The sequence below is a fragment of the Delphinus delphis genome, chromosome 15, assembly GCF_949987515.2.
Source record: "Delphinus delphis chromosome 15, mDelDel1.2, whole genome shotgun sequence".
In the NCBI taxonomy this organism is placed as follows: domain Eukaryota; kingdom Metazoa; phylum Chordata; class Mammalia; order Artiodactyla; family Delphinidae; genus Delphinus; species Delphinus delphis.
Window position 1 is genome coordinate 54,197,209 of NC_082697.1, and position 24,572 is coordinate 54,221,780.

Below are 24,572 nucleotides of genomic sequence, written 5' to 3' on the forward strand. Positions count from 1 at the left end.
CTTGGTTGCTCCGTGGCATGTGGGATCTTCCTGGACCAGGGCTCGAACCCGTATCCCCTGCATTGGCAGGCGGATTTTTAACCACTGCACCACCAGTGAAGTCCCTCTGTTAGTAAATCTTGATTTTTCTGGTTGAAGATGACCTTTCCCCCTACTCACTGAGTTATATGATATTATAATGGCCATTTGCAGCTCAGGTGATATTAGGTTTATTTAAATATTAATAAAAATGAATCTTCCTCCCTCTGATTGGGTGACAGTAGCCATGTTTATAAAATTTATTATTGATGGGACACCTTATATCACAATTTTATTCATTGCTAAATGAAGTCACTTGGAACCCTAGCTATCACGGGATTGAGCATTACAGAATCTTCAAGTTCTAGAATTGAAAGGAAATTTAGAGTTGGTTTCATTCTGCCTAACTCAGTTCAGGAGATTCCGCAATAATATCCCTGAAAGATCAATCTCCCATCCTTGAACACATCCTGTGACAAAGGGCTCACTGTGTAAGACAGGAGTATAGCAGAATGGTTCTAAACTTGGTGCCCAACTGCCCAGGTTCAAATCCAAGCTCCCCTACCTGTATGCATACTTTGCTCAACTTACTTGAGCTGTGCGAATCTCAGTTTCCTCTTCTGAAGTGGAGAAAATAGTAACGCCTTCCTAATTGGAGTGTGAAAGCATGCTATGAAAATATATTTGAAGATTTGCTGTTAATCATTTTCATCATCATCGCCATTGTCATTGTTAAATTTACCATATAATCAAGCACCTATTTTAGAGGTTAACCAGATATTACTATGACAAGAAAAGATACAGACACAATTCAAGGATACATTCCTCAATACTAAAGTCTTCCCTTCTCTTACTCCCTAGGAAACTGCTCAAAGAACTCATGCAAGTGGAACTTACAGCTTCCTTGATCAGACTCAACATTCAGTAAGTGCTACCGCTTTTGGAAGGTCATTACAGAATTCCATCCATTGCTTTGATCCTGTTTGTGATGAAAAGTCTCTTCTGCAGGCCTGGGGTTCCCACAAACACTTTGCTGCCTGCCTGTGTCTTTCTTTTTTGTACCACTGCGTTGGATTCAGAGATGAGAAGAGGCTTTGCTAGATAGAACCCCGGAAAAGAATAGAGAAAATGTCTGAGAGTGTGGATGGGTTAAACCTACCATTACTGCCTGGGGGTTAAATTAAATGTGCTTTTGTTTTCTTTTTGTTCCCTAAATTTTTCTCATCAGGAGACATTGTCCCCCTCTCCCAGTCATAGGACCCTGCAAAGTCAAAAGAAGTGGCAGCAATCAGAGGAGTTAGTGAGACCGTATATTTCTTGAAGCATTTAAGAACAGTTCATTTTGCTCTTTCTGAGCCAGAATACATTACTCCTATATAGAAATTACTTCAGAAAAGAAATTCTGTACTTTAAGATGCTGGGGTACATTTTGGAAATTTCATTTGTTTTTAGCAAGTAAGCACTTTCTGCCGTCTGCCTGTCTTATTGGACGCAAGGACTTTATTTTTGGTGAAGCTAGCAGTATTTTGTCCAATTTCTCCAACCCTTATTTTTTCTGATACACCAGCATTCGGGGTAGTGGTGACACTGCATCTCCATAAAGTCTCTGCCATCAGCTCTCCTCTCCAGGAGTTCTGCTGGCGAGCAGCTTGTTTGGGGAAGAAATCTGTAATAATGTAACCATAAATATCAAAATTTAAAAAGGCTAACTTAAGGAAATATTTAGTTTTTTCCAAGATGTAGCTTCCTTCATAGGTTTCAGAATTTCTTAACATATTCTACCTCTGAGAGTGGAGGTGACTAATTTGACACATCAAATATCATAAAGGGGCAGGTAGAATTGGAGGCTGTGGGACTCCAGGCCTGGGAGAGGCTGATCAAAGGGAATTCTTTCACCCTCAGTGGTATTTCAAGACTCCCCTTATTGCTATGGCATTTGCATATGCGAAGGGAGCTGGGGAGGAGGAGACGGAAAGAAATAAAAAGATGGTGTATTCGCCGGCTCGGCACATCAGAATGATTTCCTGTAACCCTGATCAGCTAAAGCTTGTATCACACAGGAGATTAGACCCACAGCTTTTGTTCCCAATAAGAAAGGAAACTTCATGTCTAATTCCCTACATGCCACATCTATCCGTTAATGCCTTTGAATTTCAGGCTACAGCATTTCTTGAAAACTGGGGGATTTTGTAAGCGAAACAAGGAGGGGGCTGTTTGGCATGCAGTCTGTTCAGATCTATTTGGTGTGAAGTTAAATATGCATGTTGCTTTAGCTGTTCCTGTTTCAAGTAGTTTCCTTCTCCTGGATGCCTCGGTGGTGCTGGAGCAGACGGGGGAGGGGTAGAGGGAGGAAGGTTTTGAGGATGGGTTTTCTGATGATCTATGATCCTCCCACCTTTCTCTTTACCTTCTGGACATGATACAAGTTACTGCTCTCGGGAAGAAACCCATGTGCCTTTCCTGGATTGGAGCTGATGTTTCTAACCTAGGGGAGGCTCTAGTCCCTGAGATAATTAGTACAGTGTTGTAAGGAACTCATGTTAATTTGTCTTTGGATATGGTATTTCCATATCTAGAACTGCAGTTGGAAGAGGAAAAACTTATTAATTTGCTGCTCCAAACCAGTGTGCAGATATCTGATAATTTTTTGAAAAATTAAAAAGGAAGAAATGGAACACCTCCTCACTGGGGGTATTTAGAGCTGTTGCCCTGTCTCTGTGCCTAATAGCTTCCCATGCTTTCCTTGTGATCATAGCTTCTCTAGCACAGAGAATCGACTCCCAGGGCCAACAAGTCACTTCTCCTAGAATGTAGGTGGAGTTCTGGGAGGTTGCTTGGTTACTAGGAAAGCAGATGATCTGACATCTGCGTTGGGCTACGTGCCTGGTCCTTGTGTCCTCTTCACCAGTCACATGTGTGGTACCTCGTGGGGGTCAGGAAACTGCTCCAGCCCCTCATGGGATTTGATGGGGAGCAATGACTTTGCAGTTGGAATTTGCTCAGATCTAACGCTGTACCTGGACTGATGTTGTGGCTAAAATCTTCTCTTGCTCTGAGACAGGGTTTGATGTCTCTGTTGGCTTCAGAAAATCAATGTCCATTTCCTGCTTTGAAAGTTTAGCTATCGTGTGTTGTTTATTTTTTGTTTCCAGAATGTTCCATGTGTACTGGAGCCCTTTGGACACAGATTGGCCAATGTACGTGATGCAGAGAGTTAGCTCACATGACCCTACGTCTATGTAGGCTTCTAGCTCCCCACATCCCTTTATGACCTGTGTCTGGAAGGAAAGCTGCAGGAGGCTGGTGGTAGTAGGGTCATTTGTTGGACTTCAGCCTCAGAGTAATTTCCTACAACATCGTTTGTTTTTGTTTTGTTTTGTTTTTGTTTGTTTGTTTTATTCGGCTGCGTTGGGTCTTAGTTGCGGCACGGGGGATTTTCATTGAGGCACGCGGGCTTCTCTCTGGCTGTGGTGTGCAGGCTCTAGAGCGCACAGCCTCAGTCGTTGCGGCGTGCAGGCTTAGTTGCCCTGCGGTATGTGGGATCTTAGTTCCCTGACCAGGGATCGAACCCACATCCCATGCACTGGAAGGTGGATTCTTAACCACTGGATCTCCAGGGAGGTCCCAAACAACTTTTAAATTTAACTTGCAGTGGAAGCCTTCCTTTGACCTCTGTCTCCTGTCAGATTACACTTTCATGGCATGCTATGTCAAAATTATAATTAATTCCTTAACTGAGCAAAAATTAATCTAATGTTTGTCTTTTTCTTTAGTCCAGTGCCATCCAATAGAATTTTCTATGATGTTGAGAATATTCTTTATCTGTGCTGTGCAGTACGTTTACCACTAGCCAGATATGGCCATCAAGCACTTTAACGTGTGGCTTCTGCAACTGAGGAACTACGTTTGTGATTTTACTTATTTTTAATTAATTTAAGTGTAAACAGCATCACGTGGTAGTAACAGGCTACCGTGTTGCATGGAGCATCTCTAGATCATAGGCCCTCTGAATACAGGGGCCAGGTCTAAATTGTCCATTCTTGCACCCAGGCTGATAATAATCAGCTGTTATAGCTTAGTGTGGACATGGGTTGGTAAACTCCTTCTGTCCCAGATCCCTAAGCATCTTTCACACCCTGCAATTCCATATGCTTTATCCCCCCACATGGACCCTTGATCCAGAACTGAAGGGTTAATGACCCTCCTGCACCATCCTCCAGCATGCATCCATTCTAACTGGTTGGTACCTGACTTACGCTGGTTGTTAAATAATATATAAGCTCTGATTATGTCCATAATGTCTACTGTAGTAACGGCCATAACAGACAATCAGTACTTGTTGGATATAGTGATGGGTGAGCACATGGAGAGATATGGGGGGATGAACAGATAAATGAATTCATCTCACCTTCTGAGGGAGCATTATGTAAGTGGGAGAAACAGAACTGACATTAGAACTGGGTCACCCTAATGGCTATTTTTTGTTCTCTGCTTACCACTCAATGTTCTTCTTCAAAGCTTCTACCTCTGCTTTGTCAACTGCTAGACCTAGAACAACTGGCTCCAGATCTGTCACTGAATTCCAGTGCCATGTGCAACACAGATTGCTGTATCTCTCCACTTACTTCTGGCTGTCATTTCTGACTCCAAAAGCCCAACCCTACAATCAGACCAAACCCCACTCACTCACCCAAGGACACCGTTCTCTCCCCAGGTACCCCAGTCCCAGGCTTCAGTCACCACTGACTTTGTCTTCTTCATCCACCACCAAGAGAGGGATGAGTCTTTGATCTGGGCCCTCTAAAAGGCTCACTTCCACCCCCTCTGTTGGCATACCACTCCACAAACTCCTTCTTTACATGGGTGTAAACTCCTCCTAAGTGGTCCTCATGCTACCTTCCCCTGGATTCCATCCTATATATTGAAGGACTAACATTCCTGAAGCATGAATATTGTCTAGTTACTTTTTCAGTAAGCTAGTCCCTACCTAACACTTTAGGGATCTCTCCGAGGATCTCTAAAGACCTTCTGTTCCAGTTGGGCAGGTTGATCTCTTGGCTTCTAAATGTGTTTATTTCCCAACTCCAAGCATTTGCTATTCTTGGTCTCTCACCTGTGCTCTTAGTATAGAGATGTCTATACTTCTGTGTACGTTTCTGTTAAGACCCTCCTGGTGAAGGAAATTTTCCCTGTGTGCTTGAGTTCCTTGATTCCCCTTTGTAGATAAAGAAAATACGAAGTCTCTTTACTGTGTAGAAGGATGACCCCCATGATAATATTTTTAGGATCTGGAGCTCAGCGGAGCAGACAAGAGTAGAACAGTGCAAGGGTGAATAGGAAGGAAAGAGCAATGATTGTCACCCAAGGAGGTGGAATTCTCTCGAGTTAGAGAACTCAACAGCTTGGCTGGAAATGGGAGAGGTCATGCATCATTTGGAATTCAAGAGGGAGGAGAAGCAAGAGCAGGAACAACATAAGAGCATTAATTTAATTGATGGCCAGGGTGGGTTTCATGCCAGTTGATTTGGAGTCCCATGGTCTAGAGGGCACAGAAAAAGATGCTCACTGACCTTCTCATTTGCTTTGTCATTTGACCAACCACCAGCTACCAGCAGACACCCTTTTTCACACATTCCGTACGTGTCTCTTGTCTTTCTTAAGCTGCTGCAAAGCAGAGCTCTGATAAATTCTTCCTTCTCTCTCTATCTCCCCTCTGCCAGATTGGGAGTAGGAACTCAGCGATATTTTTGATTTAATGAGTGTATGCAAATGGGAGGCAATAGAGGAGAGTATAGGCAGAGAAACAGAAGAAGAAAAACATCTCCTTCTTCTCCCTTATTGTTGGAACAGGGGAAGGTAAGAAAGAATGAAAGTTATAAGGAAGATTTGTGTGGCAGTAGGATTTCAGGACCATGGATAGAGAAGAGAGAAGGCTGAAGTGGCCCCCGAGGCCTGCCTTGTGATTCTCCATCATTTCACCTAGTTTGACTCTGCCATGGCACTCATCATGACTCCAATTATCCAATTTATTACTTGTGTATTATCTTGTCTCCTCCATTGGGCTGGAGGATCTAGAAGGCATGGTGTGTGTCTGTCTCACTTACTGCTCTATCTCTAACACCTCCCAAATGAGAAGCACATATCTATTTTGAATGAAGGATTAATGCTGTGAAAGATGATCACCCTATTTGTACTTTTAACCATTCTGTCATCCATAATCCCCCACAGTCCACCTCCACCCCATGTCCCAATCTAGACCAGTCTTTGAAAAATCAAGAGAACCAGGCCTGTGTTCTGGCATTACTAATTGACTGTGTGATTTTTTTTTTTTAAGACTTTTTTTTTTGATGTGGACCATTTTTAAAGTCTTTATTGAATTTGTTACAATATTGCTTCTGCTTTATGTTTTGGTTTTTTGGCTGTGAGTAAATGGGATCTTAGCTCCCTGACCAGGGGTTGAACCTGCATCGCCTGCATTGGAAGGCGAAGTCTTAACCACTGGACCACCAGCGAAGTCCCCGACCCTGTGATTCTTAACAACACATTTGACCAAATTTAAATTTCCTCATTAAAATAATACTGATACTAATAATAATGAATTGAACTCAAATAGTCTGTAACTAAGGCCCCTTCTAACTTGGAATTCAGTGAAGAAACAAGAAAGATAAAACTAGGCCACAGAAGAGAAGGCTAAAGGGGAGTGTCGTTATCTCAGCAAGGCAGAGATTGATGAGTTATGACCAGCAGTGGTGCTTCCCTGCCCCCACCTGCGGGCAGAAGTGAGCCCCTTGTCTCCTGGACAAGAAAATGCACCAGGTAGGTTTGAGACTAATGCAGTACTGATATTCTGCTTTCTCTTTACTGCCTTAATAGGTTGATATAGTTTGGTCCTCACTCACAGGTTGCATTAGAGAATTAGAGGAAATAGAAGCAGGTTTTGCCTGCAACCTCTTATACTGGCTTGAACACCTAAGAGGCAGAATCTTTGTATTCATCCTGATTATTCATCAGTTACCAGCTGACTGACCCAAGGAAAACAGTGACTTGGGATTTCTGCTAAATCCCTTCACTTAAGCTGAAGATTAGATCTACTTGCTGTTTCTATTCAACATTGTAATGTGAGGTTTTTTTATGTAAGACATTGGTGAACCTGTAGTAATGGTTGGAAATTGCAAAAGACAAAGAAAAAGTTTGGTAAAATGGCGGTTAATACATTATGGAAACAAGGAATTTGGTTTCTCCAAATGCGGGAGGCTACCGATTTCTTCAACTTTTGAGAAGCTCCAAAACAGAAAGGTAAACTTTCTCCAAGTGCTGATTAGCAGAATATTTTTTTAAACATGTGGCTAGTTTCTTTTGAATTCAGGTGATTATTCCCACAAATGAGGATTCTTGCCTCAGAAAGTACCCATCCCAACTCTGGCCTGGCATACAGTCAGCACTAAATAAATGGTAACGGTGATTACCATTGCTGTTATTCAGAGCAATTACATATCTGAGAAGTTATCTCTTCTCCCACTGACTGACATGTGTGCATGCGTGTATGTGTACATTGGCAGGTTCTTTAATTCATTGGACCTCAGTCCCCGTATTTAAGAAGGATATATCATCTTGAAAAACTGTATCGTGGTACATTGCAGTTCAGGGTGCTAAGACAGTGACATATAAGTGAACATTCTTACCCTGCTAATGTCATTATGCACTCATTCATTGACAAATAACTGAAAAAACTGGCTTCTTGCTGGGTGCTGGGGATATTACAGTGATCAGACAGACACAGGGCCCTGAATTCATGATAAAATTTTAAGATAAAATTTAAGTAAATAAAACAATCCAAGTTATGTTAACTATCCTGGAGCAGCCAATCACAGAGAAGAATAGATGTTGGACTCAGAATGCAAGGGAATGATTAGATCCATCTCAGATGTGGGAGGGGCCAAGAGTTAGCCCTGTTAGAGGTAAATTCTTCTCTTCCATCTTCCCTGGCCAGGTTTGTTTGTTGTTGTTGTTTGTTTTTTCCTTTTGGAGCTGGCTGGCGTTCCTCCTGGGCCTTCCTTACCCTTCTGCAAAGTATCAGTATGATGCCCTTGCAGGGTGTTTGCTCCCCCAGAAGTGACCATTGACAGTGCACAGGGCTGGGCTCTCCCGACCAATAAACCATAAACCTCTGTCTGCAGAATCAATGCCCATTTACAGCTGCTAAAGCATTAATAACAGAAACGTCCCTGGCCATGACCTACCTGAGTCATTACACACTAATCATCGGAGGCAATCTCAAGCAGATTGACTAGTGATCGGTGGCCTCCCCAGTGTCCAGGCAGGAGGACACATGGCTGCCTTCACAGCGCCTGAGCAGATGGCCGAGAGCATTGATCGCTCACCACAGCCGGTGCAGCTCTGGCTCCAGGAAGGGGAATCTCCACGTCTTGCATGCAAAGCTGGGCTCTCTCACCCAGGGGCTCTGTTCCAAGTGCCCGCCTTCCGTTTCAGAACAGAATCCAAGCTCTCCCTCACCTTCTTTGTGCCCATTGGAAACTTATCACCCAAATAACTCTCTAAAGATGGCGAGGAAACAAGGTTTACCTGCCCCTCAATCTTTCTTATCTGCACCACTGCCACAAACCACAGCAGTGAATTCCTTCCCCACTTTTCTGTGTCATGCCTGTCCAGATACGTGGTCCAGTGCCATGGCCATCATGGGCTTGTGAATTGGTGTTATGATATCTTCATTTAAGTTTTAGCTTGAGCATTTGTTTCCATGTTGCTCTATCACTTCCTACAATCGTAATTTTGAGGGTTACGCAATATATCAGCAGGATGATGCTTTATTATGGAATATCTGGAGGTTTCCGTTCTTTAACAACATTATTGCCAGAGTTAATTACTTAGGATCTATAGAGTTTTCTTCCTTAGGATAACTTCCTGGAGATGTACCCCTGGGGGGAATTACACAGTCAAAGGATAAGAGCATCTTTATGACTTTGGGTGCATATGGCTAAGTTTTTTTTTTTTTTTTCCGTAAATGGATGGTGTTAATTTACAACCAGCTCATTGTATTTTGGGCTTTCTACTCTTAGCTGCCTATGTTTTATTAGCCCATAAAGAGGATTCTGATTATATTTAAGAGGAGCTAGGCAGTGGAGCTGGAAATGTGAGTTAGATCAAATCTTTACCTTCAAGGAGCTCACAGAGTAGAGGGAGAAGCCAGATTAGGAAATAGCCCACTAGTCTCTGACGCGGCAATGCCCCAAGGAAAACGGAGCTTAGGAATCCATGGATTCTGCCACAAGACGTTATTTCTGAGACTAGCGTAATTCAAGAACTTCTCCTTTGAGTGATCTGAGATGAATGTCATGTTATCTCTTGACAAGGGTTTAGAGATTCTGGAAATCAGGAGTCTGATGGTTCTCTAGCCCCATGTATCCTTGTTATATCCATAACTTCATTCATGAGAACTCTGTTACAGGCACTGTGTTCTCAGTCTAATTTTATGGACCATCCACTCCAGTACTCTCTGAAAATTCTCTGGGTAGAAGTTCGTAAAAGTTGTGCATTGCTAGGTCAGATTGTGAGCCTTTTGGCTGTGTGTGCCAGTGGGTTACATCCAGTAATCTAAGTTCATTTCGATTCAAGTAAGGGAAGCAGCCGTCATGGTGGAAAAAGCACAGATTTTAAGACAACTAAATGGGGATTCAAATCTTGGCTCTCTAATTATCAGTTATGCAAATTTGGGAAAAGTTACGTAATCTTTGTCAGCCCCAGTGTCCTCTTCGATAACGGGGACAACAATAGTGACCCATGGGTTTCTTGCGAAGATTAAATAAAAATTCCTCTTGCCGGGGAGAGGGTGTCTGCTTGGGAAAAACCTTTGGGCTGGGGAGTGGGATGCTGAGAGCAGAATCCTGGCAGCCATCAGTTCAGCAAAAGATAGTAGCAAAAACACTGCTCTGTTTTAGTTGGGGGAGACCTGGTTGTGGTCTGATGGGCAAGAAGCTGGGAGGAGAACTGAGGCACAGAATCCAACCAGAAAGTGTGCGGGGAAGGTCCCCGAGGAAATCAGTGGCTTGTACAAAAGTTCAGTTTGAAGTCGTCCGCTTTGTCATAATCCAATCGTCCACTCTGTCTGCCCTGTTCCCGTGACTCCAAAGAGTAAAGCTAACCTATCCGTTCATACACTTATATTTAAAATGTTTTTGAGAGCGAGATTTTTATGGACGTTTCATGAAGTGCTGAGTTCCTGCCTGGGTCCTTGCCGAGGAAGACAGGTGTTGTCCTCAATCATTTTGAAGGTAACAGCTAAGGTGTAGGACATTTGCTTACATGCCAGGCCTTGGGCTAAGTGTTGTGTGTGCATCACCTCGTTTCATCCTCGTGAGGACCTGTGAGATGGGTTCTGCTAACTTCTGCGGTTTTGCAGATGAGGAAACCGACCCTTGAAGAGGTTGCATGGGTTGCTGGTACTCAGATGACCTTCAAGTGGTGGGGTTGGGTTGGCCTCCAGCCATCTTGAGTCTGGAGTCCACACTTTTTTTTTTTTAAGCCTTTATTGAATTTGTTACAATATTGCTTTTTTAAAAATGATTTTTTATTTTTTTTTGGCCGTGAGGCATGTGGGATTTTAGGTCCCCGACCAGGGATCAAACCCACACACCCTGCATTGGAAGGTGAAGTCCTAACCACGGGACCACCAGGGAAGTCCCTGGAGCCCACAGTCTTGGCCACTGCACTAAGTTCTTTTGATGTGCAGGACCCGGGGTCAGAATTGCCGATGGGGCTGTGCATTTCATCCAAGACATAGTGACAAGGACTTTTGGCTTCAACAGGGATTGGATGCTTGTGGTGCCTGAAGATCTCAGGTAATGTTTAGGTTGCTTTTATAATTCTATAAAGTAGGTGGCGTTGATGACCGGTGTGATTAAAGATAAACTTCTGTGGAGCTTTCCTTCCTCTTCCTCTTTCTCTCCATGCAAAGAAAGAATGAGAAGCGTCAAGTATACTACACTGTGAAAATAGAAACTGAAGCCTTCTCTGTGGTTACCAGGGACTCTGCATTAAACAGAGGCTCTTGTTAGTCAAGGGAAAGTAGAGCCACCAAGCGCCACAAGCCTGAGTCCTTCTGATGCTCAACATGCCTGTGGACTCAAAGTGGTTCGACTCTCCCATCAGAGTTTTCACTGGGTTGCAACTGAAGTTCTATTCTGAGAAAGAAAACCAGAAAACAAAGGTGGAGGACTAACAAGCAAGGAACTGAATTGTGCCTTTGAGATTTTATATGTAGTACATATATAAAATATACATATATATTTTTAATACCATGAATATTCATATGTGTTCATAAATATTTTAAAACAGAATTATGGGGATGGGGAAGTCAAGAAGGATTACATCTATTTCAGTCTAAAGTAAAAAAAAAAAAAAGACCTTGTTATTCAGAGCACCTGGTCCTACCTCCGCATGGTGGCGGCTGACACAGGTTACAAGCTCCTTTCTTAAGGCTGACTCTGCAAATGTGATTTTGAAGAGCCAGGAGGTGCCACATGTGCACAGAGCTCCTGAGAAGGCTTGTGCATCTTAGCATTCTCCTCAGCAGCCCTCATGGTGCTGAGCTCAGAGTTGCTGACGGTACGTGTCGAGCCCTCTATTCCCCTTGTGAGAGCTCTGATCAGGGATGTGGTCCAAGGAGAGGCATCAGAACTGGTGTCCCACTGTCTCATGGGAGATCCTTGTCCTCGTCTCATCCCTACAGGAATGGCCATCTCACTGTATTAAGCAGGTGGCTGGAGCCGTGCTTTCATGCACTTTGACAGATACACGTTGAATCCTCTTCTATGCCACGCATGGTGCTAGCTGCCGGGGACATAGTGATAAACAAAACAAGCAAGTTTCCCAGACCCCTGGGGCTTATAGTCTCCAGAGGAAACAAATATAGACAAACAGCCATACAAATAAATGTATAAGTATAAATTGTAGTATCTACTGTGAGATAAACATACAGCATGTTTTAAGAGTCCGTACAGAGTATGGTAACTTAATTTGAGTGATCAAGGAATTGATATTTAAGTTGAAACATTCTAGGGAGAAGTCGCTGGGGGTAGGGCAAGACATTGGGGGCCTTTGACGAACTAAAAGAAGGTGTGGTTGGAATGAAGTGCTAGCAAAGGGGCATTTGGTGGTGTTGAAAGAGTGGACAGGGAGAGAGAGCCATCAAAGTACAGATTTCAGATTTTCCTCTCAGTGCTGGGGGCAGTCATTAAAGGATCTGGAAAAGTAAGGAACATGATTATACTTGTGCTTTTAACAATATTGCTCTGGCTACTGTACTGAAGATGGCTTGGACAGAGGCAAAGTGGAAGCAAGGACAACAGTTAAGAGGTGTGTTGAAAGTCTAGGAGAGAGGAATGACCTTGGCTTGTCATGGGGTTGTAACTATGGGGATGGAGAAAAGTTCAAGGATCCTATCCACCTGTCTAGCTATCTATTTGCCCATCAGTCTGTGTATTTATGGAACCATCCATCCATCCATCCACCATCATCATCCTCTATTCCACATTGCATAAAATGCGTTTGCTCAATTCTTCCGTGCATCAGTTAGCAGCACCACTATATTCTAAGTCGTGCAGAAATCACAAAGCTGGTTTTTGTTTTGTTTTGTTTTTGTTTTTTGATTTTCTGTTTTGCCCCAGGAATGGGTAAATAGTTTCTTCTTCCCCACTTGGAGGCAGTCCTGCTGGCTCCTCCATTTCCCTTTGCCGCTGTCACAGGTTGTACCTCAGATGACACCATTTGCTTTACATAAGTTCCTCATGCATTGAAGGCTGACCTTCTTAATCGTTCTGTCACCTGTGTTACAACAGGCTGCTGAAAAGATACAAGCGATGCCTGCAGGAGATAGGGCTGTCGCAGCAGTTTGTGTAACACCAATGGAATGTGAGGTAGCAGGGAAATCATTAGTTAGATGTAAATGGAAGAAGAATGAAGATGCTACTAACATGTGGATTCCTGGGAGGAGGGGCGGCCAGCTTCATTTCAGATTTGAGGAAGAATAATTGAATCAATAGCTATGAAAATGAAAGCAGTATTAAGAGACTTTTATGGCAACATGTAAGGCAGGAAGAGCTAAATTCAATCAACTTGCATTTACTGAGTGCTTATTATGTACCTGTCACTGTGTGAGACATTTTAGCCAAACAAAGGGGAAAATAATTGCAGGACATAAATAAGTCTTTCCACCCCGCGGGGAGTCAAGATTTCCGAAGATGGGGATGCTTCAAGCATGTATTAGAAAGGTCGAGTAGCAATTATAAGCTACGTTAATAGGCAGCATTGTTAGAGATAGCTTTGACTGTAAGACTCTGCAGCTATGACTAATTTACTTAAGCTCTCTGAACATCAAGTCTCTCCTTTATAAAATGTTCATATGACAACTTGGAGTGCCATAACATATATACATACACACACAGACACGCACACACACACACAGATGCTGGTTAGGGCTCCTCAGGACTGCACTCAGGTACTGGACCAGGAAGGCAGGTGAAGAAGATGCCCTTCACCAGCCATTTGGTTTTCCAGAGTCTACTATTTTAGTGAATTATTTAAAATATTCCACCTTTTTAGAGAAGAGTAAGTCAGCGTAAACCTTGACATGGACTAGAAAAGTTAAATAGGTGTTGAAAAACATAAAAATAAGGTTTTTCTGAGGATGCCAATTTCTTTCTATAAAAGTTATGGGGTGTATACAAGTCAGTATATTAGCTGGACTTTTCCAAAGCCTGGGCCATTCTAGTAGATCTTATTAGTTAGGTGAAAACATGCTGAAGTATTCATTGTATTCCATCACTGACTCCATTGCCACACACTGAGGTTCTCAAGGTCCTAACATGTCTTTCCTGTGGTGTGTTCTTGCATGTTGTTTAAAGCTGTTTTTTCTGTATCTGATACTTCTCTTTTTTAGTCCTAAGACTTCTCCATTTCTAGTCTGCTTTTTTATTCAGTTCCTCTTAAAAAAGTCTCTCTTTATCATCCTAACTTCTCTTTTGTCTCAGTCATTTCTGTCATTTGTCTAATTTTTCATTAGCTTTTCATTCTTGATTTTTTTCATAATTCTCTCTGTAGAATGGGTCCAGTCATTTCTACACACCTGAAAACTCTTAAAATTTTAATTTAAAAATACAGGTATTTTCTTGCATGTCTTAAAAATAAGACAACAGACCCTAAATGGAGTCACTTAGCTAAGCTTCGGCTCTCCTGGAAATGGAACCTTAAACAAGTCAGTCAGAAATTGCCTGATCAACACTCCTTAAGTCATCTGACTGATAGAACCCTATCCCCTAAAGGAAGGTAACTTTGCAATAAACAGTCCCCTTTTTTGCCTAGTATAGCTGCCTTGTTTCTGCTCCCTCTGCCTATAAAAGTCTTTCGTTTCGTACAGCTCCTCGGAGCTCCTTTCTGTCTGCTATATTGGATGCTGCCCAATTCATGAATTGTTGGATAAAGCCAATAAGATCTTGCACGTTTATTCCGTTGAATTTTTAAAATAGTTTCATTAAGTGTAAAATAGGTGACACATGTTTAAACGTATAATCGCATAGGCATTATAACTTGGTTTCTAAAATATATTTTATAAATGAATGCTTAGAAACGTGGAGTGTTTTTCTTAAAAAAAAACAAACAAACAGGGCTTCCCTGGTGGCACAGTGGTTGAGAGTCCACCTGCCGATGTGGGGGACATGGGTTTGTGCCCCGGTCGGGGAAGATCCCACATGCTGCGGAGCGGCTAGGCCCGTGAGCCATGGCCGCTGAGCCTGCGTGTCCGGAGCCTGTGCTCCGCAACGGGAGAGGCCACAACAGTGAGAGGCCCGCATACCGCAAAAAAACAAACAACAAAAAAAAAAACCCTACATATCACCTATCAGTTTCATTATTTATCAATTAGGATTTTTTCACATCACTAGATGATTTTCTACTTCCTCATTTGTTGGAGAAATAAAAGAACACCACCTTATGCTAATCCTCAGAAAGGCATAACTACTTAATAACCTGAAGGCTAAAGAACAATTTAAGTGAATTAACATTACTCTGTTTTTAGAATGGTGGAGTAGGAAATGGAATGGTTGGACTCAGAAGGATTTTTCTAGAGGTAGATTTTAACAGTTGAATAGATTTGCCTTGATTAAAGAAGGAAATAAGAACTTGGAGAGGAAATGCAAGTATTACTTTAGGGTTATTGAGAAATACTGGCTAGAGGTGCTGAGGAAGATAAGAACAATTTGTCAGCCACTTGAGAGAAGTAGTTTTATTAAAAGTCAACCGAATGTTTCAGAGTGGTCATTATATAGTGAGAAAAGGTTCAAGATCCCATGGATTTAGGCACTTTCAAATCTGAGTATCTGGATTGAGTCATAGGGAGTTTTGTGTCTAGGCTTAGTGAAATCAAACTTTAGACAGAGGGCAGGCAAATAGATTTCTTCTTGCTTGCCAGTTCTGATTAGGAAAGGCACCCTGTAGTTTTGTTGAGAAGAATGCATCTGAGCTCAGCAGGAAAGTGCTGTGATTGATTAGCAATGTCTTCCAGGGGTACAGGAAGGGGGAGTGGTAGCACGTGTGCCAAGTATTATCATTCTACCCTAGACAGGAGAACATTTTCCCTTGTGGTCAGAGAGGGGAGCTGTTTGCTTCTGGAGACTGTATCTACTTGATTTGGTGAGTAAATATTAAGATGATTTCATTTCATATTACTGTCAAGCAAAAGGGAGCAATGTCATCCTAGAGCCTCATGAGGAATGTTACAGTTCCGTTGGCGATACCTATTAGGATTTCTAACCAAGTTCCTTTTCAACACAATTGTTTAATTGCAAGGAAAGTTGTTTAGGGAATACCATTTGATGGGGTTTAATCAATTTATGCTATTGGATTCTGTTGCAGATTATACTGTTCAACACACAGGGCGGACTGGGAGACTTGGTTCCATTAATTTCAGGGAAAGGCAATTTAGAATGGAATATGATGGCTTTGAAGCTGATGTTCTCATTTTTGAATTTGTATGGGTCCCAGGTGGAAGGCCTTGGCACTCTGTGCTGCTGTATCCTTCCTGAATCTCTCTAAGCAGATGCTTTATCAGAGAACAGAGCCAGCAAAGGAAGTTGTAGAGATGTGCTGTTGGTAAATGCGTCTAGGGAGACATTTTCTTAACCGCCCCTATTAATTATAATAAAAATGGAGTGAACTTGAAAATTTAAAAATAAATAAAAGTGGAAAATACGTCATAAAAACATGTAAAGTGCCTTGTGATATTTTACATCTCTATCATTACTCTGTGCGCATCACCTGGTTTTCCAGGCGCATAATAAGCATCAGTGGTGGGTGAGGAAAGCAGGGAGCCAGGGGAGGAGAGCTGAGGGACGGTAGAATCAAGCTGCCGTCTTTGAAACCAGCCTCCGATGGTTGGAAGCTTCTCGTCCTCTCTGAGCTTTGCTTTTCTCATTTGGAAAATGGATCAACAAATCAGAAGGCTCAGTGACTGTCATGGATCCTTAGTTCCGTTTGCCGATGAGGATACTGGCTCAGAGAAGTCAAGACCCACAGGTAGAAAGTGTCAGAGCTGGCTTTGTCCTCCGGAGCTCCTGAAGAGACAGTACATCGTGGAGTGCTGTAGAGAGGACTGGATTTAAAACCCACAGATGGGCAGAATTTTGAGTCTAAAACTGTCGCTCCGGCTCCAGCCTCAGCACGCAATACCTGTGAGATCTTTGCCAATTCCCAACTTCCCTCGGCCTCAGTCTTCTCATCTATGAAAGCCATAAGGTTTTCGAAAGAGCTGGTGTGAGAATCAGATGATACAGTAGATGTGACAACAGTTTTCATAGCGGAACACGCGATGCAGAGGGACTGTAGCAATATATAAGCAAGACCAGATGCGTAGCTGCAGCAGAAGGTCAAAGAGGACGTAGAAGATCCTTTAGCCCATTAGTGCAAGTGATCTAGAACAAACATTTCAAGGCTGCTTGGAGCCCAGCCAGTGTTATATCATATCCGATAAATATCAGATTCAATAAATACCATTTATTGAAAGTCTACTACGTGCAAATCACTGTTCCCATTTTCTTTTGTGATTAAGGGCAGCTTCTAACATAATTCCTATCTTAAAGGAACTTAAAATTGCATTGAGAAAAGCATTTTTCAATCTGACCCATTTTTTGAAACTTAAAAGCTTAGAGCACTTCTTATTACTCAACAGTTTCTTTCCATGGGGGCTATTCTAGAAATGCTTTATATTTATCTATATAATGAACTTGCATGTGTCTTTTTTTTTTTTTTTTTTTTGCGGTACGCGGGCCTCTCACTGTTGTGGCCTCTCCCCTTGCGGAGCCCAGGCTCCAGACGCAGGCTCAGCAACCATGGCTCACGGGCGCAGCCGCTCCGCGGCATGTGGGATCTTCCCGGACTGGGGCACGAACCCGTGTCCCCTGCATCGGCAGGCAGACTCTCAACTACTGCGCCACCAAGGAAGCCCGCATGTGTCTTAAGAAATGTACGCTCAGCCACGTTGATCCCCCTTACCCTCACTCCCAAAAATACCCAAAAAGGATGTCCCTATGATGTCTAATGGTCTTCTTAGTGATGCATTTAGAGTCAAAGATGGTGATGCCAAGTCTTGTCTGTATCCTGCTTTCCTGACAGGGATAGTTTCTGAGAAGGGAATCTGGGGTGAGAGAGATGAATCACTGCCATTTTTGTGAAAAGCCAAGGTTGTACCAGGGCGACCCAACCTGAAGCAAACCTAAAATATAAGCAAATGATAGAATGAGGATACAAATGTATGCTGTGGGCTGAGAGAGTCAAGATCATAGAGAAGTTGAAGTGTGCGGATGGATGAAAACAAGTAATTCAGAAGTAAGTCTCTGAGCAGAGTGTGTAGCAGATAGCGCTCTCCTCCATGCAGCCCGGCAGAGGCAGGCACGCAGGCTTAAAGGACACATGCTGTAAGGCAGCCAGTACCACTTAGTTCTTCCATTTTCTCTCTAATTAATAAATGTCTTAGAAAGGATTAAATAAATATTTGGCATCATGCATCTTTACAAGACCATCTCTGTGAAAGATGTTTTAAAGTAGCACTAGCAGAGACCATCATAGAAAAAGGGTCCTGCATTAAGAGGAAATCTTCTCCTTTTGAATATCCCTACAAAGACATCTTTATATCTTCCTGGTGGGCCAACACCCTTTGGGTACGAGCTAGTGCTTATGAGGAAGGCAGAATGCTCTTATCTCAATCCCAATTCAAGCCAACTCACTAAGTGAGTCAGAAAACAAGATTTTTATTCTCACATTTTGTTTTTATTCTATATGAGGGATGGGCAATACTAGACATTTTTATTCAGGAGGTCTCTATTCCACATATCAGATACCTTTAAGTAAGATTATCTAGCAGTGACAATAGGAAGATTTTTTCTTTTGCCATTAAATATAATATTTTATGAACATTTTATTATCTCCACCCCCTTCCTTGAATGCCTTCCCACTCCAATCCATAAACATATACATGCATCTTTGCCCCATAATTATAAGCTTTTAAAGGGACTTTATCAAGATTACCTATCATTTATACCACATTGCTCCTTTGATAGCTTTCCATGCTTTAAAGTTTATTAAGGCGCTGTCCATGGCAATCCCTGAAGCTACTTACTAGAAAACCAGTTTACAGATTCTAAAACAAAAACTCCAGGGGTGTGGCTGAGCAGGAATCTGAATTTTGAATAGGCACATAACATGATTTTTATTAACATTAACATTTGAAAACCACAGCCTTATACAGATAAAGCCAAGACTAGTTCCCATACAATTCGGACATTGGAACCAGAAAAAAAAAAAAAAAGTAGAACTTGGTCGCTGGGTGAAACTTAAGTTTTTGCTTTTTTTAAAAAAGGAGTACTTCAAAGGTTAGAAATCCCCAGTAGAGAATACCTGGCCACATAATTCTGAATTTATTCCTCTTTTAAGATACAAAAAAGCCCCCAAGAGACCTGAAAAAATTCATTCTTCTCCAAAAAACCAACTTTTCATAGATGGTACCATTATCATAATTTATGTTCTTTTTTTTTCTTTCTTTTTTTTTTTTTTTTTCCGGTACGCGGGCCTCTCACTGTTGTGGCCTCTCCCGTTGCGGAGCACAGGCTCCGGACGCGCAGGCTCAGCGGCCGTGGCTCATGGGCCCAGCCGCTCCGCGGCATGTGGGGTCCTCCCAGACCGGGGCACGAACCCGTGTCCCCTGCATCGGCAGGCGGACTCTCAACCACTGCGCCACCAGGGAAGCCCTATGTTCATTTTTGAGAGCACAAAATATTTCAAACGCTATAGAAATTTATCCAAAGGCATTTAACATTTGCTTTTGAGGTAGGTACACAATAAAGATTTGTTTCATTGAATGATTGAGTCAAGAACCCATTCTCATCACACAGGAGAAGGAAGCAAGATTAGCTGGGAAGGATGGTATGTGGGGACATAGCCCTTAAGGGACTGGCATAATCACAGAATTGGATAACACTCAGGATGTAGTCACTGGGTGCAAACTTAGATGATCAGATAGAAGTGTAAGAGTGGAAGGGAACAGACTAGAAACGTGTGTGCCTGCAGTAGAAGGTGATGAAGAGTGAAATCCATTTATTCATTAATATTCGATCGAGTATCTACTAGATGCCAGGCCCTGTGCTGCTGAGGAAGGCCGACTTGATAAGGTGATCAGATGTCCCAGATTTCCCAGAATTGAGGGATTTCCTGAGAGGTGGGACTTCTACACTAAAACCAGGGAAGTGTCACGAAAAGCAGGATGAGTCCGGCACTCCGGACTTGAAGAAGTGCTACCAAGTATGATGGATGTTATGGGTGCTAAGGGATCATGAAACAGGGGTATCTGAATCCTCAGTGAGGAGTCAGGAAGGATAGGGGTTGTGGGAAAGTCAGGCATCACTCACCCACAACTAAATTATGAGCAGAAGCAGGCTGGAAAAGACGGGGAGGGGAGGCCAAGGGGGGGAGGTCACATCTTTGGGGGACACGTGACAGCACGAGCATGAGAAAACCAAGAAGAAAAGAGACAAGGGGTGAACCGAAAGGGGTACAGAACGAAGGTGCAGAGCCGGGCAACGTCCAGCCTCTGTAGGGCCTTAGACGGCAGGTATTAACTTCTCACTGCTGATGTAACAAATTATCCAAACCTAGTGGCTTAAAACAACACAAACTTACTATCTTCCAGTTCTGGAGGTCAGAAGTCTGGGCTAAAATCAAGGTGTCAGTAGGGCTGTGTTCCTTTTGGGGGCTGCGGGGGAGAATCTGTGGTTTCGTCTTTTCCCAGCTGCTGGAGGTGGAGGCTGCCTGTATTCCTTGGCTTCCTGGCCCTCTTCCATTTTCAAAGCCAGCAATGGAGGGCTGCGTCTTTCTCACATCAAATCACTCTGACACTGACTCCTTCTGCCTCTCTCTTCTACTTTTAAGGTTTCTTGTGATTACACTAAACCCACCTAGATAATCCAGAATAAGCTGTTCATCTCAAAGTCAGCTCATTAGCAACCTTAATTCCGTCTGCAACCTTGATCCCCTTTGCCACGAGAAACATAAAATATTCACAGCTTCCGGGAATTAGGATATGGACAGCTTTTGGGGAGGGGAGAACATTATTCTCCCTACCATGGGGCATATTAAGGATTTGGTGCTAGATTTGAAGACGATTTTGATTCGGAAAATGATCAAAGCCTTTCTTGATGGTAGAGTGATGGTGGTGGCCTATTTGCATTTTAAAGGATTGCCCTGCTGCAGTGTGGGAATATAGAGCAAGCTTGTGTAGAGGACACCTGTTGGGAAGCTGTTGCAGGACTGCTGGTGAGAGGTGGTGATGGTCTGTACTAGCACTAGCATGGTGGAGATGGACAAATATAAATAAACCACAGCCGTATCCCACAGGGAGCAATAACATAAATTAGAGATTGATTAAGGACAGGAGAAAATGAGGAGTCCCGTGCTTTTCCGTGTGTGTGTGTGTGTGTGTGTGTGTGTGCGCGCGCGCGCATGTGCTTTAATGAAGAAGACTATTCCCTTTATGAGGGGCCAATTTGAGACCTTGCTGTGGAGGAGATAATGAATTCAGGTTGTCTTTGCTGAGAGCATCAAATAGACGTCCATTTGGGGTTAGGTTTACATGTCTCGGTTTCAGAATGCACATTCCCATCTATTTCCTCCAAATATAACATTTATTCCCCCAAATGCTTTTGAGAGACGTGTTTGGTATTTGATAAATCTCTCCTGTGCATATCTTCAAGTTTAGAGATAGGAACCTTATCAGAGCCGTTTCTGTTCGGTGCTACTCATGGACCAGTCTATGCTAATCACCTTGACATTTTGTTTTCATCAGGTGTGAGAGGAACGCTTTATCCTGAATTGATGGGGACACTTGTTTCTAATGAGAAATCTGATGAAATCAGGTGCTTTGAATACAGAACATCTGCAAACTTTTGTAGCTGTAGAATTCTGAAGTTTGTCTCTTCCCTTTAGGAGAAGACCAGGGCTAGTTTCAAGGCAAAACTACATGGGATAGTGATGTAGTTTTTCTATCTGATAAGGATTTTACTTTAAAACCCATCAGACAGGAGAAGTGACATTTTCCAGTGGGAAGATGGGAAAATGAGTCTTGATCTGTCTCGAGATCTGATACCTCTGTTTTTTGTTTTTTTTTTTTTTCCCACAAAAGATCATCTCATCAGAAATTCTGGGGGGAAAAGAAGGCTTTTCATTCTTATTCTCATTTCCTGACATTCTTACTCTAAAAGTCATTATTAATGGAGAAAACTCTGCCTATTAGGTAATCTGTGTCTTCCCCTAGCCTGGTGGTATTTCATTATCATTTAAATATGCCACCCACTGCTCCTTCTAAAACCTTTTGAATGGAGGGTCATTAGTAGATTTTTTCCCCCCTAAATTATGCTCAGCAGTTGTTAAAGCAAGATGGTCTCCAGTGAAGCTCTTTCCACATTGAAAAACTGAAGTGGGGATTGAGAAAATTATCTGGATAATTCAGCCTCCTATTATCTCTCTTGAAATGGAATATATTTCTCATCCTCTTTCTTTCCTCTCTTCTTTCATCCCTTATGGGTTATTCTTGCCAGAGAAAGGCACTCATGTTTCCATGCTGCCTATAGAATGTAGCAGGTTTTTTAAAACAATGTTTTTTGAAGCGTTAGCTATTTTTTTAAAGGCATGTCAAACTTGAAATGATCCATTTTAAAGCAGGCCTCGTCTTGTAATTTGGACCGGCCTTCTTTCCCAGCCATTTCAGAGGATTGATTCTCTGTTTCCATCATCAGATTCCCTCTGGACTGAGGATTACTGCAAACCTGGACTTTGTCTTTATTCTTAAGAATCACAACCACCCTGAGAATTAAAGATGCTTCTTTTCATGGAAATTGCTGAAGGTTTTCAGGGAGTCTCTTGCCACAAATATCAGATGAGCACACTCTAATTTTTATTATTTATTTATTTATTTCTTATTGAACTATAGTTGGTTTACAATGTTGTGCCCATCTCTGCTGTACAGCGAAGTGACTCAGTTATACGCATATGGACATTCTTTCTTTCATATTCTTTTCCACTATGGTTTATCGTAGGATACTGAATACAGTTCCCTGTGCTATACAGCAGGACCTTGTTGTTGATCCATCCTATGTATAACAGTTTGCATCTGCTAATCCCAATCTCCCACTCCATCCCTCCCCGCCCTCCCCCTTGACACCCACAAGTCTGTTCTCTCTGTCTGTGAATCTGTTCTCTCTGTCTGTGAGTCTGTTCTCTCTGTCTGTGAGTCTGTTTCTGTTTTGTAGATAGGTTCATCTGGAGCACACTCTTAATTTCATCTTAGCAGAGGAACCTCTTCTGGGCACCCATGACTGCTTTGAATGGAAGTGGTCAGTCATTCTTAAACTCCATTTCCCATACCCAATACCAGGGAGTGGTGACACAGAATATGGAAACTGTCACTGGAGGACCTACTTCTAGGGCAGGCATGTCCCTGTCTTAAGCAATTTTTCTGAGCCTCAAGTTTTCATCTGTAAAATGGGAACAACAAATGCCAACATTTAAGCTGTTGTAAAGATAAAATGTGATGAAAAAAGTGAAGAAACTATAAACATGTGACACATTCCCCTGTTTGCCTCCCCTCTCGAGTAGACCCAGACGAGCAGCTTCTGTCCTCCTCTTTACACTGAGTCCCAACGAGGTGGCAGACATAATCCTAGGAGTTGTCACCTACAGATTGGCACTTGCCACCTACCTCTACAAGGATCAAATTATGAGCCTCTGCAGCTGCTGACCTTCAACACGCCCTGAAAGGAGTTCAGGGTGGAGATCAGGAAGGAAGCACTCTGTGCCCTGGGAAAAACTGGCAGAGCAGGTCTTCAGATAGATATTTTCAGGAGAAGATTTTATGAGCCCAATTCTTGCATCTCCTCGAATCTAGAAAAGCACTAAAATCCTTCACGGTGATGTCTGCTCCTCGTGACCAGCAGTAACCTTCCTGAGACCAGCAGCAACCTTCTGCAAAAACTATGTGCTTGACTGCATGCGCTCCCCCTTCACCAAGATCGCATATATACTAACCTTCCTCCCCTAGCTCTTTGGAGCAGTTTCTCAGGGCTATCTGAGATGCTGTCTCCTGGGCTATAGTCTTCATTTTGCCCCAAATAAAACTTAACTCACAACTCTCACGTTGTGCAGTTTTTTTCAGTCAACAGAGTGAGGACATATTGGGGAACAAAACAAAACAAAACATGAGTCCCTACCCTCATGGAGTTTACACTCCAGGAGAGGAATCAGAATATAACAAATAAGCAAGTGAATATTTATTAAAATGCCAAATAGTGATAAGTGCTCTGAAGAATGGGAAACCAGGGTGAAAGGATGGAAGTATCTAGAAGGCATTATTTTAGACAGTATCTGTTAGTGCAAGTTCATGTGCCCTACACACAGTGAGGCCAAACACACCAAAACATGGGAGTTTGGAGCAGAGAAAGGTTTATTGAAGGGCCACGCAAGGAGACGGGTGGCTCGTGCCCTAAAAAGCCCTGAGCTCCCCGAAGGGTTTCGGCAAAGCATTTTTAAAAGCCAGGTGAGGGAGGGGGTCCCCGCAGGCTATGCGATCAGCACGTGCACGATTTTCTGACAACAGGGTGGTGTCACCGGGGTTCACACTATCAGTCCTTAGGCTCCAGGAGGCCTGGGGGGTGTGTGCTCGTGGTCATCAAGTAGTGAACATCTTCCATTTGGTGGTGGGGGGGGGTGGGGTCACATCTGTAAGACAGCTCAGGAAATGTGCATCAAATACTGTTAGCTGGGTACTTCAGAGAGGAGCTGAAGCAGAGGATACGGGGGAAGGCTGTCCCAGGAAGGCCCCATAGCGTCCTGCTCGGTTACATATCTAGAGTGTGTCAGGGAGGGCCTCTTTGAGGACATGGCATTTGAGAAGAGAGCTGAAATAACTCCATAACCGAGGCTCATCTTGAGATTGTTGATACTAA

General features: G+C 42.8%; 1 protein-coding gene across 8 annotated transcripts in view; it reads left to right on the top strand.

The window, feature by feature from the left end:
• RBFOX1 (RNA binding fox-1 homolog 1) overlaps positions 1-24,572 on the top strand; it is a 1,483,287-nt gene that overhangs the window by 266,512 nt on the left and 1,192,203 nt on the right. For all 8 annotated transcript variants that reach the window (XM_060031701.2, XM_060031707.2, XM_060031700.2 and 5 more), the window contains exon 2: positions 880-942. In XM_060031701.2, the coding sequence (XP_059887684.1) occupies positions 880-942 (63 nt within the window). The remainder of the gene's footprint in view (positions 1-879; positions 943-24,572) is intronic.